The sequence below is a fragment of the Seriola dumerili genome, unplaced genomic scaffold (genome assembly GCF_002260705.1).
Source record: "Seriola dumerili isolate Sdu_G_001 unplaced genomic scaffold, Sdu_1.0 BDQW01000079.1, whole genome shotgun sequence".
In the NCBI taxonomy this organism is placed as follows: domain Eukaryota; kingdom Metazoa; phylum Chordata; class Actinopteri; order Carangiformes; family Carangidae; genus Seriola; species Seriola dumerili.
Window position 1 is genome coordinate 2,725,748 of NW_019174334.1, and position 14,065 is coordinate 2,739,812.

At 41.9% G+C, this 14,065-nt stretch overlaps 1 protein-coding gene across 1 annotated transcript; it reads left to right on the forward strand.

Moving 5' to 3' along the window:
- Positions 1–1,942: 1,942 nt before the first annotated feature.
- On the forward strand, positions 1,943–13,120 carry dlec1 (deleted in lung and esophageal cancer 1). The gene is made up of 37 exons (XM_022744319.1): positions 1,943–2,027; positions 2,112–2,252; positions 2,376–2,577; positions 2,676–2,860; positions 3,265–3,488; positions 4,192–4,276; positions 4,403–4,490; positions 4,800–4,973; positions 5,078–5,214; positions 5,310–5,402; positions 5,629–5,719; positions 5,849–6,011; positions 6,363–6,555; positions 6,714–6,790; positions 6,959–7,121; positions 7,219–7,317; positions 7,464–7,592; positions 7,753–7,905; positions 7,995–8,125; positions 8,323–8,473; positions 8,649–8,765; positions 8,932–9,053; positions 9,213–9,398; positions 9,494–9,561; positions 9,670–9,821; positions 9,915–10,030; positions 10,144–10,214; positions 10,414–10,634; positions 10,800–10,958; positions 11,048–11,170; positions 11,289–11,383; positions 11,544–11,631; positions 11,760–11,957; positions 12,067–12,228; positions 12,357–12,507; positions 12,765–12,882; positions 12,975–13,120. Exons 1-37 carry the CDS (start codon positions 1,962–1,964, stop codon positions 13,087–13,089), a joined length of 5,007 nt encoding a protein of 1,668 aa, XP_022600040.1. The 5' UTR covers positions 1,943–1,961; the 3' UTR covers positions 13,090–13,120.
- Positions 13,121–14,065: the final 945 nt, after the last annotated feature.

The window sequence follows — 14,065 nt, forward strand, 5'->3', positions numbered from 1 at the left end:
TTTGATTTATTCAGGGTGTTGTCCCAGTCTGGTACAGACCTGCGATTTACAGTGTGGCGTGCGTTCCTGCCTGCCTCTTCCCTCCACCTTTTCTCCCCTATACCACATAGTTAATGTTGGATGTATCATCACTCCACATCACACCATGTCTGTAGCCATCATTACTGTAATGCTTGAGGTCTTTACAGGATGAAGGCCTACTGACAGCGGCTAAAGGCATCAATCCTTAACAGACATTTCAGCACAGTGTTGTTTCAAGCACAGAAACATGAGCAAAAGAAACAAATCAAAGCTGAACACAGCGCAGCAGGTGTTATTTATCATGCATGCCTATCCCATCTTGTGTGCACTATCTGGACCGAACCTTTTTTTTTTTTTTTGGTGTCACTAATATGAAATAATGGATGAATATTGTTTGTGCATTGGTTGCACAAGCTGCTGTTCATTGTTAGAATGTCATATCTGAGGGCTTAGACAGATCCCTCTTTGTGCCTCTCTATTATCAGTGTCTGCCAGCCTTTTCTGTCCTATGAACTCTCGTGCTGGGGCAAGTCTTGTAAAAAGAAAAAAAAAAACTGCTCTGTCTGTCGAACCACGAGGAGCTACAAAGTGAGTTCAACAATCGCCTCTTTGAGAATCCCACTTGAGCGCTACATGAGCTGATCAACACAGCCAAAGAGTTTGTTTTGGGTGAATTTGGAATCTTGACCTCTTAAACTCTTGATTGTTATATTTCATTAGGATTGTTTTTTCCACAGCAACTGCTCTTTTTTTGTCTTTGCCTGGGCTCCATGAAGCTTTGAAAACACACAATATGGTGAAACCTGATCTGCTTACATGAACCTTTTCAGTACCTGTTTGTACTTCTGCATTATGCAAGAACAGCCAGCTATCCTTTCTATGTAGCCTAATGGAAATGAATCACTTGGGTAACAGGGACAAGGCCACACCTCATATGACAGAACATTATGCATGTGTGATTGTTTAATAAAAGGGTTGCATCTATTCTCCCGAGGTTGTGAATAATAGGCCTACATTGATTGAAATTGTTAACATCAACTGAAAAACGTGATTGAAACCTTTAGAACTAGTGATCAGTTATTGCAACTGCTGGTAATGAATTTATTGAATATCTCTTTGATGATTCACTAAGTTGATCAAATGTAGACAAAATGTTATATTACTTATTTGCATACTTCCCATAAACTGCTTCCTCCACAGGCCATATTCTTTCCTCTAATTCAAATACATTGTAGGTGTGATTCTTTGATGCCAGACAGAAAATAAATGAAGTATAAAATATCCTGTACTGTTTGGTGCAACAGAGACTGTATTAGCTTTACATATGAAATTAGCTGCTTATATCACACCCAAATTGCTGACGGATTAATTTAAATGCATTAATTAATATTCCATTAGTTGTGAATATATAACACATGGGACTCTTCCCTAATGAAAAAATATGTGTAAAATTACAATTAAAATTGTCTTTGAATTTATGATTGATATGATATATTGGAGTAACTGTGCCGAAAACATACAAATTTAAGCAACTGGACTATGCTCTCTCGAATACAAAACAGCTATAGTTATATAAAAACAAACTACACTAAAAAATAAACATGATAAAACTATTTTTTCTTAATGTTTGTGTCTTTGGGAGGGGCACAAGTCTTCCTGCGATTTCTTTCTTGCCTGAGACCTTTGGTTGTTGCTATGGCAACCACATGTACACAAACCTTGCTAACAAGCAACAAGCAGCTGAGGATTTCATTTACATTATGGTATAGGCTACACGTATGTTTTTTAACGTCTTGCTAACGCGCTACATGTATGGGTTTGACGTTGACTTTTACGTGGTCATAAACCAAGTTATTTCAAGGTTACCGTGCTAACGCTAGGTTAGCTGTTTAGCAAGTTAAACATTTAGCATTAGCTAAATGGAAACTACTGTGTCAGCTATGCTTCAAGAACCAGGGACGAGCCCTTCTGTGAGCAGTCACAGACCCGCCTCAGGAAAATCACAGGTAGGATGCACAATAGCCTTTTCACACTTAACATCATGGAAATCACTGCTATTTTAAAGCTGCCTCGTCCCTATTGAATTTTAGGACATTTCTCACGTGTTAGCAAGCATTTTCAAGGACCTGTACACAAAAGACATCATCGGGAAAGACACTTTGTCCAACCTTATCAAGACAAAGAGTGGACAAAGCAGCTACCATGACAAATATGTTGAAGAGCTTCAACAGGTAACCTAACACTGTTAGTAACAATGCCAAACTGAACTGTATGCTTCATAATTCAGTGTTAGGAGTACTGTTAAAATAATTAGTATCATTATTACTTGATTTTTTTCTTCCTCCAACACATAGGCTCATTCTGAATACAGCCATTGTATAAAGAAGGCAGACATGCTTGAGAGTCATATAATTCAGGCAAGAGCTCGGGCTGCAACCACTGTCAACTCAGAATTTTCCTGGTGCTTAGACGAAGACCTTCTCAAAATGAACAACCTGATTTCCCCCCAGGACTACTTACCTACACAAAAACCACGAGTTGGAGCACCAGCAGGAGGTACCTGACCCTCTTAAATATCTTCCCAAATTCCTTAAATCTATAATTATTTATGAATGTGTCTTCACTCACTATTACACTTATACTTTTCTTGTCAGTAAAATCAAATCCTGCCAAACCCACCCTTGCCTACGCCATGCATGTGTCCAAGGAGCCTCAGGATGATGGTTATACACTGATTCCCAGTCCAGAAAAGATTGTATTAGAAATGAACGAGTCAGATCTCAGCCTGACTTTCGAGTCCAGCTCAGATACCCCAAAGAGGAAGAAAACTCCCAAAGAGGTGAGGAATAAGTAGCTTATATCCTTTAGATATGACAGAGCTAGCAAGAGTGATACTTAATCCTTAATTCTGAATAATTTACTGTATGAATTTATGCAATATAATTTTTATTCCTAAATACAATTAAAACATCCTAGTGAAGACAGTGAAAAGAGTAGATAAACCACTGAAACAAAAGATTTTAACAACAAAAGAGACAACAGGGACATTACAGGACATAAAAAATTAAATTAAACTTAATTAAAAGGCGTTCCTCTGAGTTTTGAAAATGACGTTAACGATAATTCTGATCTGGCAAGCCTGAGTTCCTCTGGGAAGGAGGGAGTTGTAATTACATCAATGTACTATAAATGTGGGATATAAATCATTATTAAATTCTGTCCATAACACTCCATGTGTTTCAGAAGCCAAATCAAACCAAACCCAGACCAAAGTGGAAGGGGGAGCCAAGTGCAAAGGATAAGGCAGAGGCGTTGCAGAAACTTCAGAAACTGAAAGATCGACACAGGTTCCTACGCAATCCTCACTTCCTTCCTCCAAATGCACAGCGTGGCGGCATGTCCCTCATCCAGCCTAGGTCCAAAGTGGTGAAGGCAGAACATGAGAGGAAAGGGGTGGAGGAGCAAAGGTACCTGGAATGTGCTGACTTATCATTTTGTCACAGGGCAACAACTATAAAAAAGCAGGGTACTGACACAGTGGGTCACATGAAAATCATGTATGGGTTAGGGGTTAGTTGACGGAATACAATAAACTTAGCTCAGACAATCCCTTTTCAATATTAGCTGCAAACACAAGTGCCATTTACCTCAATGCAAACAACTCTGCACCTCATGTTTTGCTTGTGAATACGAATACTGTTAGTCACAACTAATTGTAGGATATACCACATGAGTGCGGTACTTTGCTTCTTTGTGAAATATATGAATTAAGATAAATACATATGTACATATGCATGGTTTAGTTGATTTTTGTCAGCACTTTTGGTTTTACTTTGTGTGTAATGGCATAGGACATCAGGTTTGTATTTGTGTATATGTGCATGACTCCATTTTCATTTCTGCTTAAAATGCACACAGTGTTCATTATGGGGTCAGCAGTTAGACTCAGGGCCTTGGTTTGAAGTAGTCTTTAATAAGAACTGCTTTTTGTGATATCAGTGCAGCTTCAGCTTGGAACTGAACACAAGACTGAAACATTTGCTTTGTGGTTTTGAAGGCTTTTATGCTGGCAGCTTGTCACCTAGCTCACCACTTCCTGCAAGACTGTTTCTGCTGAGAACACACAGAATACTCAGGTGTTGTTTTGTTTGTGCTCTCTCTGTCTGAAAGCTCCACTGATGATCCTGTCCCAGTCTTCCTAGCAAAACCGTCAGTGGTGGTTTTTACTGACTACAGTGTGGGACATGTTTATGAGGTATGTTTCAGAAGTTTCAGTGACTTACACAGCCTTACACATCAGTGCCAAGAATTCAGAACATCCAAGACTTCAGCATCTTTTACTGTGAGATGATGCACGGTAACATGTCCTGTCCTGTCTTAGACAACACTGGAGCTGAAAAACTTGACTTCCTCAAGCCGTCATGTCCGAGTCATCCCTCCAACCACTCCTTACTTCTCCATTGGCCTGGGTGAACTCTTCATTTTTGTTCTGATTGGATTATACAGGCTCATCCTCCTTGTACCCAATGTAGAGGAGACATCATTAACTGTGTCGAAACTGTATCAAAAAAGAATGCGACAAAGTCTTGACAAATACAGTCAGAAATCTCTGGAATGCAGTTGGTGGTTTTTGGCTTTTATTTGCAATTCTGTATGTGAATACTAGCACCACCCGCTATAACAAACAACATGATTGAAACATGTGTTGCACACAAGTGAATGCAGAGTTACACAAGTTTACTGTAAGAAAGGTTTGATGTTCAGGTATGTTTTGGCAGGGAGATTCCCTGGTGAGGGTGGTGTTGTTGCCCCTGGGATGAGCTGTAAGTACATGGTGCGGTTTGCTCCAGACTCCCTGGCAGACTATGAGGATTTCATAGTGGTGGAGACCCAAGCTGAGGACCTGCTTGTGGTGCCCATCGCAGCCGCACGACCCCCTCCAATACTCACCTGTGAGTCTCATGCATACAATCTACCGTCCATACCTCGTTGTTTTGCTCATCAGTGTATTTTGGTCATGCATTGTTGATATGTTTCTCCTTAATTATTGTTGTAGTGCCAAGAGTTCTGGACTGTGGTTACTGTTTGATTGGAGGAGTGAAGTTTGTCGAGTTTCTGTGCCAAAACGTTGGCCTCAGCAGCGGGACGTTCTGCATAATCCCAAAGAACCAGTGGCCAGCCTCGAACCTCAGGGTAAAAATATGACTCATAACAACTGTATCAGTAACCTTTATTGTGGAAAAGTCAACTGTCTTGTTCTTGACAGGTTCCCTTTTTTCTTTATGCAGCCTGTGACCAGAACATATTTTTCTGAGCAGCCACCCTTTGCAGTCAGCCCGTCTCTTTTTGTCCTGCAGCCAGGAGAGGCCACTGTAGTGGAGGTGGGTCAGTTATTGGGTCAAGTTTAAATTCAGAGGCAACTACAATATGTAGCTACAATACTCCAGAAACATATTTTATTTGAGTTAACAACTGTTAGCACTAACTAAAAATGACTGAAAGCTATCTCAGTCTCAGTTTTTGAGGCACAAGTTTCACTTCTATGCAGCTCTGAGTGTGTTTCAGATTTACACAGTATTATATGTGTGTGTGTGGGGGGGCTTGTAGGTGGTTTTCTTTCCCAGTGCTGCTGAGAGGAGCTGTCAGGTTTTCACTGTTGTCTGTGACAACTGCCAGGTGAAAGACATTTCCATTGAAGGTGAATCTTTTCAGTGATCAGTACAGTTTTTTTTTTTTGTGTGATTTGCTTCCAAATAAGCAATGATTTAAAGTTCCTCTAGATTAAGGGTAAATATACTTCTTTGATATATACGTATGTGTTTTCCAGGGGACGGCCAGCTGATTGCTCTTGAGCTAGTGTCTGTATCTGGGGAGAAGGAACCTCCTGTGATTGGGGAAGTGCATGACCTCACTGCAGACCACTTTGTCCGTTTCAGCCCATGTAACCCTCACTCAATGCAACAGAAAAAACTCATCATTAGAAATAATGTGTAAGCTTTACATCTTCATATATCATCAATGCAAATTGTGAAATAGCAAAACTTTATTGTATTTCTTTAATTGTTTGATTCCAATGTCTCGCCACAACAACAAAAAAGACATCATCCATGCTCTTATTGGCCCCAAGATTACATGGTGTGTAGGGAGACCACTCCTAAACTGGAGTGCTGGGATTTCCGTCCCAGTGTTGGCAGCATTCAAATAGTTGAAGTGTCCTTGAGTAAATAACTAAGTACCGATTAACTTTCACTGACCTTGAGCAGAAAAAAAAGTTTCTCTTCCGAGATCATTAAACATCACATTACATATCTTGTTCTCTCTCTCTTTCCGTGGGGATGAAGCCACTTGGAGCTGCCTTTCCACTGGCAGATCTTGAAGCCCAACCTGCACCCTCTGCTTCCAGGGGAAACCCCTGTGCCTTCCCATATCCAGTTCCACCTGGCCACAGATGATGCTTTCCATGTTAGCCCCCTAACAGGCCTTCTGGCCCCCTGCCAGGACCATGAGTTCCTTTTTACCTTCTGTCCCAAAGAGGTATAAAGGACATGTAAACCGTAACAGAAAACAAGAATCAGGGGTTTATTTTATCACTAGTAATACTTAAAGAAGGCTGTATTTCTTACATTTTTAATGTCCTGTTTAAACGCTACACTTCTCTCATATATTATTGAAAATGTTTGTGCTGTCTTAAGTTGAAGGACTACCACAGTGTCTGTCACTTAGTCCTGAGGGATGTCCCACAGCTGCCACCCGAGCCCAGTGAAAACAGGTAAAGTTCTTCGTATGTACAGTGTTAGAGTTCTGTGTACTGTAAATATTGATATACAAAAACAACAGCATAAGGGCATCACTACAAAGAACTCCAACATCTAAACAGAAGCTCCTTCAGCATACTTTATATTGTGTGTGTGTGTGTGTGTGTGTGTTGGAAATCTAGTGCCCTTCAGCCTGTGCGCACTGGCTCCAAGGTGAGCGATGTCATCGTCATGGAGATAGAGGTCAAGGGGTCAACAGAGCCATACCAGGTCCTGCTTGAGCCGTACGCTGTCGTAATCCCTGGAGAGATTTTTATTTGCACAACCACCCACAGGCGGTTCAAGGTTATTAAAGTCACTGTCAGATGTTTGATTTCCATCAAACCATTGTCTGCCAGTATTACAGTTAGAAATGGTGTTTTCTATGTGTTATGTATATCAGATGTGGAACCACAGCAAGACCTTCATCTTTTTCCAGTGGGAAAGGATGAACAGCAGCAGCCACATAATGGAAGTAGAGCCCTCTACTGGCAGAATAGGTGTGTCACACAATACAATGTAATAGAATAAAAACAAATTCCCTTCCAATTAAACTCACTTGATTTTGTATATTGTAAATTGTAAACATCAATGCAAGTTGTTTGATTTGTTGTTTTATTGACTGATTGTTTGGATTTGTGTCCAGAGGAGAACGAGTGCTTTGATTTTGATCTAATTGTGACTGGAGGGAAACCAGAGAGGGTTGTGACCAGTCTGGTTTGCCACATAGAGCATCGCCATGAGCCCGTCACCTTGGCTGTGGAAGTCTCCTTCAAGGCAAGAATAAACCGTAACATCATCACAAAATTAGTGACTCAAATCATGACTAAAATCTTCAAGTTTCACAATAAGAGTTGTGAAATTTCACTATATGTTGTTGCATAGTAATCTCTGTGAGCTGTGACCCTTTTTATGCTCATCATTTGTTTTTGGATAGGGTCCCATAGTGACCCTCAGTGTGCCCAGTGTGGACTTTGGGCTCATGAGGCTTGGGGAGCAGGTGCAGACCACCCTGTTCCTCACCAACAACATCCAGCTGGAGGCCTCCTGGACAATTGAGGACAGTCAACAAGAGCACCAAGACCCACAGGTACAGTGGACTAATACCTCATTATACCCGTATTAAGATTACATGGATTTTAATGTGTATTTCACTTAGTAATCTGTACTGGTGCTTAGATATTAGTGGAGCCATGCAGAGGTGTGCTGCCCCCCTTGGCCTCTTGCAGTGTGAACGTGTCCTTCAGACCACGTTTCTCCCAGCAATTTGAAACAGAGTTGGAGCTGAAGGTGGAGAATGGAACAGGATGGTAAGGATGCACGGTTATATAAAACTCTATGATTCTTCTCCTTAAGATTTATCATGAGGAGTTGTTGATTTTTCTTTATTTAACCAGTATATTCAGGGTGGGGCAGGGGGGACAACAATATTACAGAGCTTTAATGATGTTTCTCAGTGACAGTGTCCTGTTGATAACAAGTAACACTACCTGTGTGGTACTTGCAGTCACCTGTCAGTGCGAGCAGATGTACAGTCTCCTCAGGTGTGTCTGCTGAACTGTGAGCTGCTCCTCTCTGAACTCTACATTGGAGTTCCTGCCAAGGGCGCTGTCACTCTTTTCAACCAGACGCTGCTTCCTTCAAACTTCACATGGATGGTATGCTGCACTACTTTTTTTTTAATCATCTTATCACCTGTGCGAATAATGACTGTTAGTTTAAAATCATGTAAGGAACAAAGCCCTTACCTGTATGCATGTTTGCAGTTCATATTTTGTATAGTATATAAGGATGCACAACTGAGTAAAATCAGGATGTCTTTTTCTGCACCAGGCTCAGCTGCAGGGTAAACAGGCTTCACTGTGTACAGCCAGTTTTGAGCCTCCCTCTGGCACTCTGGGACCTAATGCCAGCAAGGAGATCACAGTTAATTTTACCTCTCACACAGATGTAAGTACCAGTCTGCGCAAGTTGTTAACACACCTGGAACACTCAAGACTAAACACCAAAGACACAAATTTAATAGGCGAGAGTGAAGGGTGAGGTGTTTAGATTCTTATTCTGCCTTCTGATATGTGATGTTTTCTCCTCCTCCTCCTCCTGCTTTTCTGTCCAGCTGGAGCTGACTGAGGTGGCTGCTCTCTGTGAGGTCCAGGGGATGAACTCTCCTCTTGTTCTTGGCATCCTGGCTTCCAAAACCAAGAAACTCAGTGTGTCTTACTCACTGCCAAGTGTCTGGTAGTTACTTTGGCTTAAAACCTAGTAGCTAACCCCCCCCCCCCCCCACACACACACACACACACACACAGCTGCATTACTTCATATTATAAGTGTTTAGTTAGTCAATCGCACTCATACATTACCATTTGAAATATTATCACTGTTCTTTGTTTTTAGCTCTACCCCAGATGGTGAGAGCCCCTCAACACTGGTACTCGATTTCGGAGGTGATGTCGTTTTGAAGAGAGCTGTCACAAAGCAGCTACTGATAACCAATCAAACTAGTGTCCCTGCCCCTTTCACCATAGAGGCAGCGTATTTCACCTGCCATGCCTCGAAGCCGAGTAACCAGTCAGAGAAAAGGTAAGGCAGCTAGCTCACTGACATACAGTAAATAATGCAACAAAGAGTGACTTCGCTGTACTGTACATGTGACACGGCCTGCATCTTAATCGTAGATTCACATACGTTAGAAAGCCGCTTCACTCCGTCCAAGCTAAGAAAGTAGATGAGAGAGCACATGAGGGTATGCGTTTGATTTTTATTATTATTATTTATATTCCTTTTAGACTTAGGCAGTATTTAGTTTCCAACACTATTATGTGTGATTCTGGATTTCTTTGTCCATTGTCAGAGTTTGTGAGCAGCCTGCTGGCTCATGGAAAAGGTGCAGCTTTCTTCGTGCTGCCAAACAAAGGGACGCTGGGACCATTTGAGACCCAGACTGTGGACGTGACCGCCTACACTGACATGTGGGGGGAATACAGAGATCATCTCATATGCAAAGTATGATGTTGTCTTCGTAGTTTTCATATATGTGTTCTCTTGATTTCGTTGTGGACTGATGGATAATGTCGAAATCTGATTTCCCTCCTGCAGGTGGGGGACCTTGAGCCCCGGCTCATTCCCATGCAAATGACAGTGAAAGGATGTCCGCTCTACTTCCAGATGACCGGCCCCCGACCAGATGACCAGAACCAGGGGCCAATCATACAGTCTGTGCCCCTGTCAATTTCTCCAATTAAATCCACCGTTATTTGTGTATATTTGACGATGACTTTAAATCATTTTAGCAGTATCAAACGTCTTTTGCTTTTTACTTCATTAGATTTGGCACTCATGCATCTGGAGGTGACACAGTGTCTCGTTCTCTTCGCATCAACAATCCCACCATGTCTGGTAAGTATAATCATTAAAACATTCTGGCTGTCTGCTGTCTGGCAGCCTGTCTGTTAGGTTAACAGTAACTGCAACAATAGGAACAGTATTAACAAATTTGTCAAAAAGCTTAGCATTAAGACTGGAAACGCTGGATTTTGTCACCTTGGCTTTTGGGGGTTAATAAAGTTATTTAATCTAAATCTTTATTTGCTGCCAGATATTCGCATGGACTGGGAGACATATAACATAGATCAGAATGACCGTAAATTGGTGGATGTTGTGGTGGCATATGGAGACGCTTTCCCAGTCAAAGACGCTGATGGCAATGAGTTGATGAGTGGAGCAATAAGGCTTCCTGATGGGAACATTCAACCAGCCTGGGAAAGGACTCACACTCCAGGCTCTGATGGAACGAGCACCTCCCTCCAAAGCAAGGCTGTGAGAGCATTTAAAACCACAGCACAGACACACAAACATAAACTTTAATGATTTTTATGATGTGGCCTCTGGGAAATTCGTATGGCTACAATGCCAGTAACTAGACCCACATGGTGTGTTTTATTCTTTCGCTGGCTCAAATTGTCTTTCTCCTATTGAATTCAGGACATGGAAGAGGAGGAATATATAAACAAAGATGACTGTGATGAAAAGGAAACCTGTCTTTATCCCCTTCCTGCAAAGAAAAAACTCTTCTCTGTCCACATCCGACCTCATGTGGGCAACCTCTCAGATTACCCCTTCTGCATCACGCCTCAGCAAATAGTATGTTTATGATATTACAGCTACATACATTTACAAAACGCCGCTATCAATCTGTAATGATGTATTTTCTTTCTGGGGTGTATTTCAAGGTGATTCCAGCAAAGAGAAGCAGCACAATCCATGTATCTTTCACGCCCTTGACTCTTTCCGGTTCAGCCTGTGAGTCCAGATGTGTCGGCTTAGCTCTGGGCTTCATGAGTCTAGACTCCAAGGTAAAATGCTAAATTAATATAAAAAAAAGTATCTTTCAGTTTTAAAACCTGGAAAAGGCAAACAGTACATCACTCTACAGCACTCTAAATTCCCTCGTACTGTTGTGTGTGTTTACAGATGGCTGCCTGTGTCCCGGGGAAAGTTGGAAGAGCTCAGGGTTTGGATTTGGAGCCTGTCAGGGTGGATCTACTAGCAGCCGTTAAGCCTGCAGTGTAAGCAATTACAATCATACTATTTATGTCCCCAAAACCCCAGATGCATCCAACTCAATTTATGCTTCCTAAATTAAAAATCAGCTGAGGTTAGGCAAAAGCAGCTCAGAGGTGGTCTGATTAAGTTGCATATCTTCCTCTTGGCTCCCTGTTGCTGCAGGCTGTTAGTGCAGATGGAAGAGGACGATGGGGTGCTGAAGTTTCATGCCTCGGCTGGTGATTTACTGAGGGCAGAATCGGAGAAGGAGGTCAGTCCGAGAAATCTACAACACTAATTAACAGTGCTATGGCATACTGAATGCACGTATGAGGTATTAATCCCAATGGTGTACAGTATTTCTGATCAGTCATGCTCAGTGGTTGATTTGTTCCACAGCTGGTAGTGCAGGAATTTGACATCACGCAGACACTTCAGCTGAAAAACACCTCAGAGATGCCCCTACACTTCAGGCTGGGGACTGAGCCTCCATTTATAGTGCTCAAGCCCCGGTCTCGAGCCTGGACCAGCACCTCCAGCAACCCGCCAACTGGTGACAGTCACTCTCTGGTGCTGCAACCACAAAAGAGCATGCAGGTTTGATGAGGAGAGGGGACTCCTGGCCTGAATAAAATATAGATATATAAAAAGTAAAGAATATAGAAGATACAGCTGTTACCTTGTTACTATTGTGTGTGAATGCCAGGTGAAAGTGGCCTTCCACTGCTCTCTGCCTCTTCTGGACCACGAGGACCAGACGGATGAGGAAGTCCCTCCTGGGGTGACGCTGATCCATGATGCAAATGGGAAGAGGAAACTGAGGTTCCTGCAAAACCTTCTGATTCGCTACAGCAACAACACCATGCAGGTCAGAGACTGTAATGAATCTCCACTGCAGAAATTAGTGCATAAAGTGAGAAAGAAGAAAATTATTGAGTAGGTAGTTGCAAAATATTCCACCTGAAAAAGTTGAGATTTCCTCTCTGCTCCGATCAGACCGTGCCCCTCTGTGCCTATCTGGATCTTTCTACTCTACGTCTGTCCGCCCACACTGTCAACTTTGGGTTCTGCTACGTGGGGGAGATGGAGATAATAGAAGTAAACCTCTACAGTCATGGAGCCCACATATACTGGGAATCAATTATAGGTAACCACTGCACTGCTTTCTGCATTTTGTTTGCATTCACATTAAGCTCTTTTACTCCGGTTTGTTTAGGTCTTCAAATTTAAGCTATACTAGCTGCAATTATGTGCTGTTGTTACATATACCATACTGTTATTATGCAATAATAATGATATTGCCAAGAAAATCTCTATGATAATTTACACCACTCATATTCCTTTGTCTGCATCCATGTTTACGTATATGCCTGTGAGTTTCACTGAACGTGTGTCTGTGTGTAGAGTCAGATGAAGGGGACCTTCATGTGTTCAGAGTCACACCAGACTTTGGGCTTCTCGGGTCCAAGGAGCTGCATGTCAGCAGCTGCAGCCAGTGTCTACAGATCAGCTTCACTCCCAGGTAACAAACAACAGAAAACTATTACAGTACAGTGTCTACACGGGGATTATACAAGTTCTTTTCTGATGTCTTCCCTTTATTCGCTGTTGTAGTGAGGACAGAGAGTTCAGAGCCAGAGTGGTAATCCAGTCTCCTCTGATGAAGACCCCCCTCACTCTGCAGCTCCAGGGAAAAGGATCTTTAGTTGAAGTGTACAGGTCTAATTAGATGTTCCTGTAACCACCTGCTGTTTAACATACTCTCCTTAAATCAACTTATTCATATTCCTTTTGTAAGATTGTAAATAAATACAAAGAACAACTTGACCTAAATATGTGTCGAGACTTAATACACAGTAGATGTTATATACAGTAGATATACAATATAAGACCTGAACTGAATTGTAGTAACTCAAACTTCTTCTGTTGTTAAGTGCTGTTATGATGTGATGATGCGTAGACAATGCAGTTTCTCTATCTCACGATAGATCTCTTTTATTTAGTGATGTTTCAAATCATTCTCGATTGATCCTGATTTGGTGTCTTCTCCTAGAAAACATAAATCCAAGACAGCTCCAGTTCCTATTCTAGTCCCAGTGCACATGGACATCATGTGATATGCCCTAGAGACATTTTTTTAGAAGAGGAAACTGCCGGACATGGATTCCAGGAAAGCCTGTTTATGCATTTTTTTATTGGAGTTTTATCAAATGAGTCTTGTACTTTTCTAAGAAATGAGCAGCAGTTCTGTGCGTATGCTTGCTGAGCAGTTGTCATCTGACGGGCAGTCGAGAGGATGACCCAGAGCAATGGCTCCTCTACTGGGAATCCCAGACTTGCCCACGGTGTGCTGAATAGGAAATCCATCATTTAATGTGAGTTTGATCTGTAAAAAAAAATCAATTCCCCAGTATTTTTAGGTTTTCTTGTGGAGCTCACCTGATTGCTAAAGGCCTTATTGATTTCCGGTAACTCAATACCAGCCACAGATCACCCTGAGTGAGGAATGGATTTTTCCAGAAGCCCCTTTTAGAAAAGATTAAAAAAAAAGACTGCCAGAAGGATATGCACAAGAATGTGAACAAGCACACTCACACACGCACACACACAAAGGCTGCTTCAATACACATAACATACTGTAAGGGGGGATTCCAAACACTGCACCGGTCTTCAGGACTGAGGTTGACAAAACAAAAGCCTCAACT

Coding starts and splice junctions, on each gene's coding strand:
- dlec1 (XM_022744319.1), top strand. CDS start 1,962: ATGCTTCAAGAACCAGGGACGAGCCCTTCTGTGAGCAGTCACAGACCC. Junction 7,318..7,463: donor CCTCTACTGGCAGAATAGGT/GTGTCACACAAT, acceptor TTGTGTCCAGAG/GAGAACGAGTGCTTTGATTT. Junction 11,632..11,759: donor GGGCAGAATCGGAGAAGGAG/GTCAGTCCGAGA, acceptor TTTGTTCCACAG/CTGGTAGTGCAGGAATTTGA.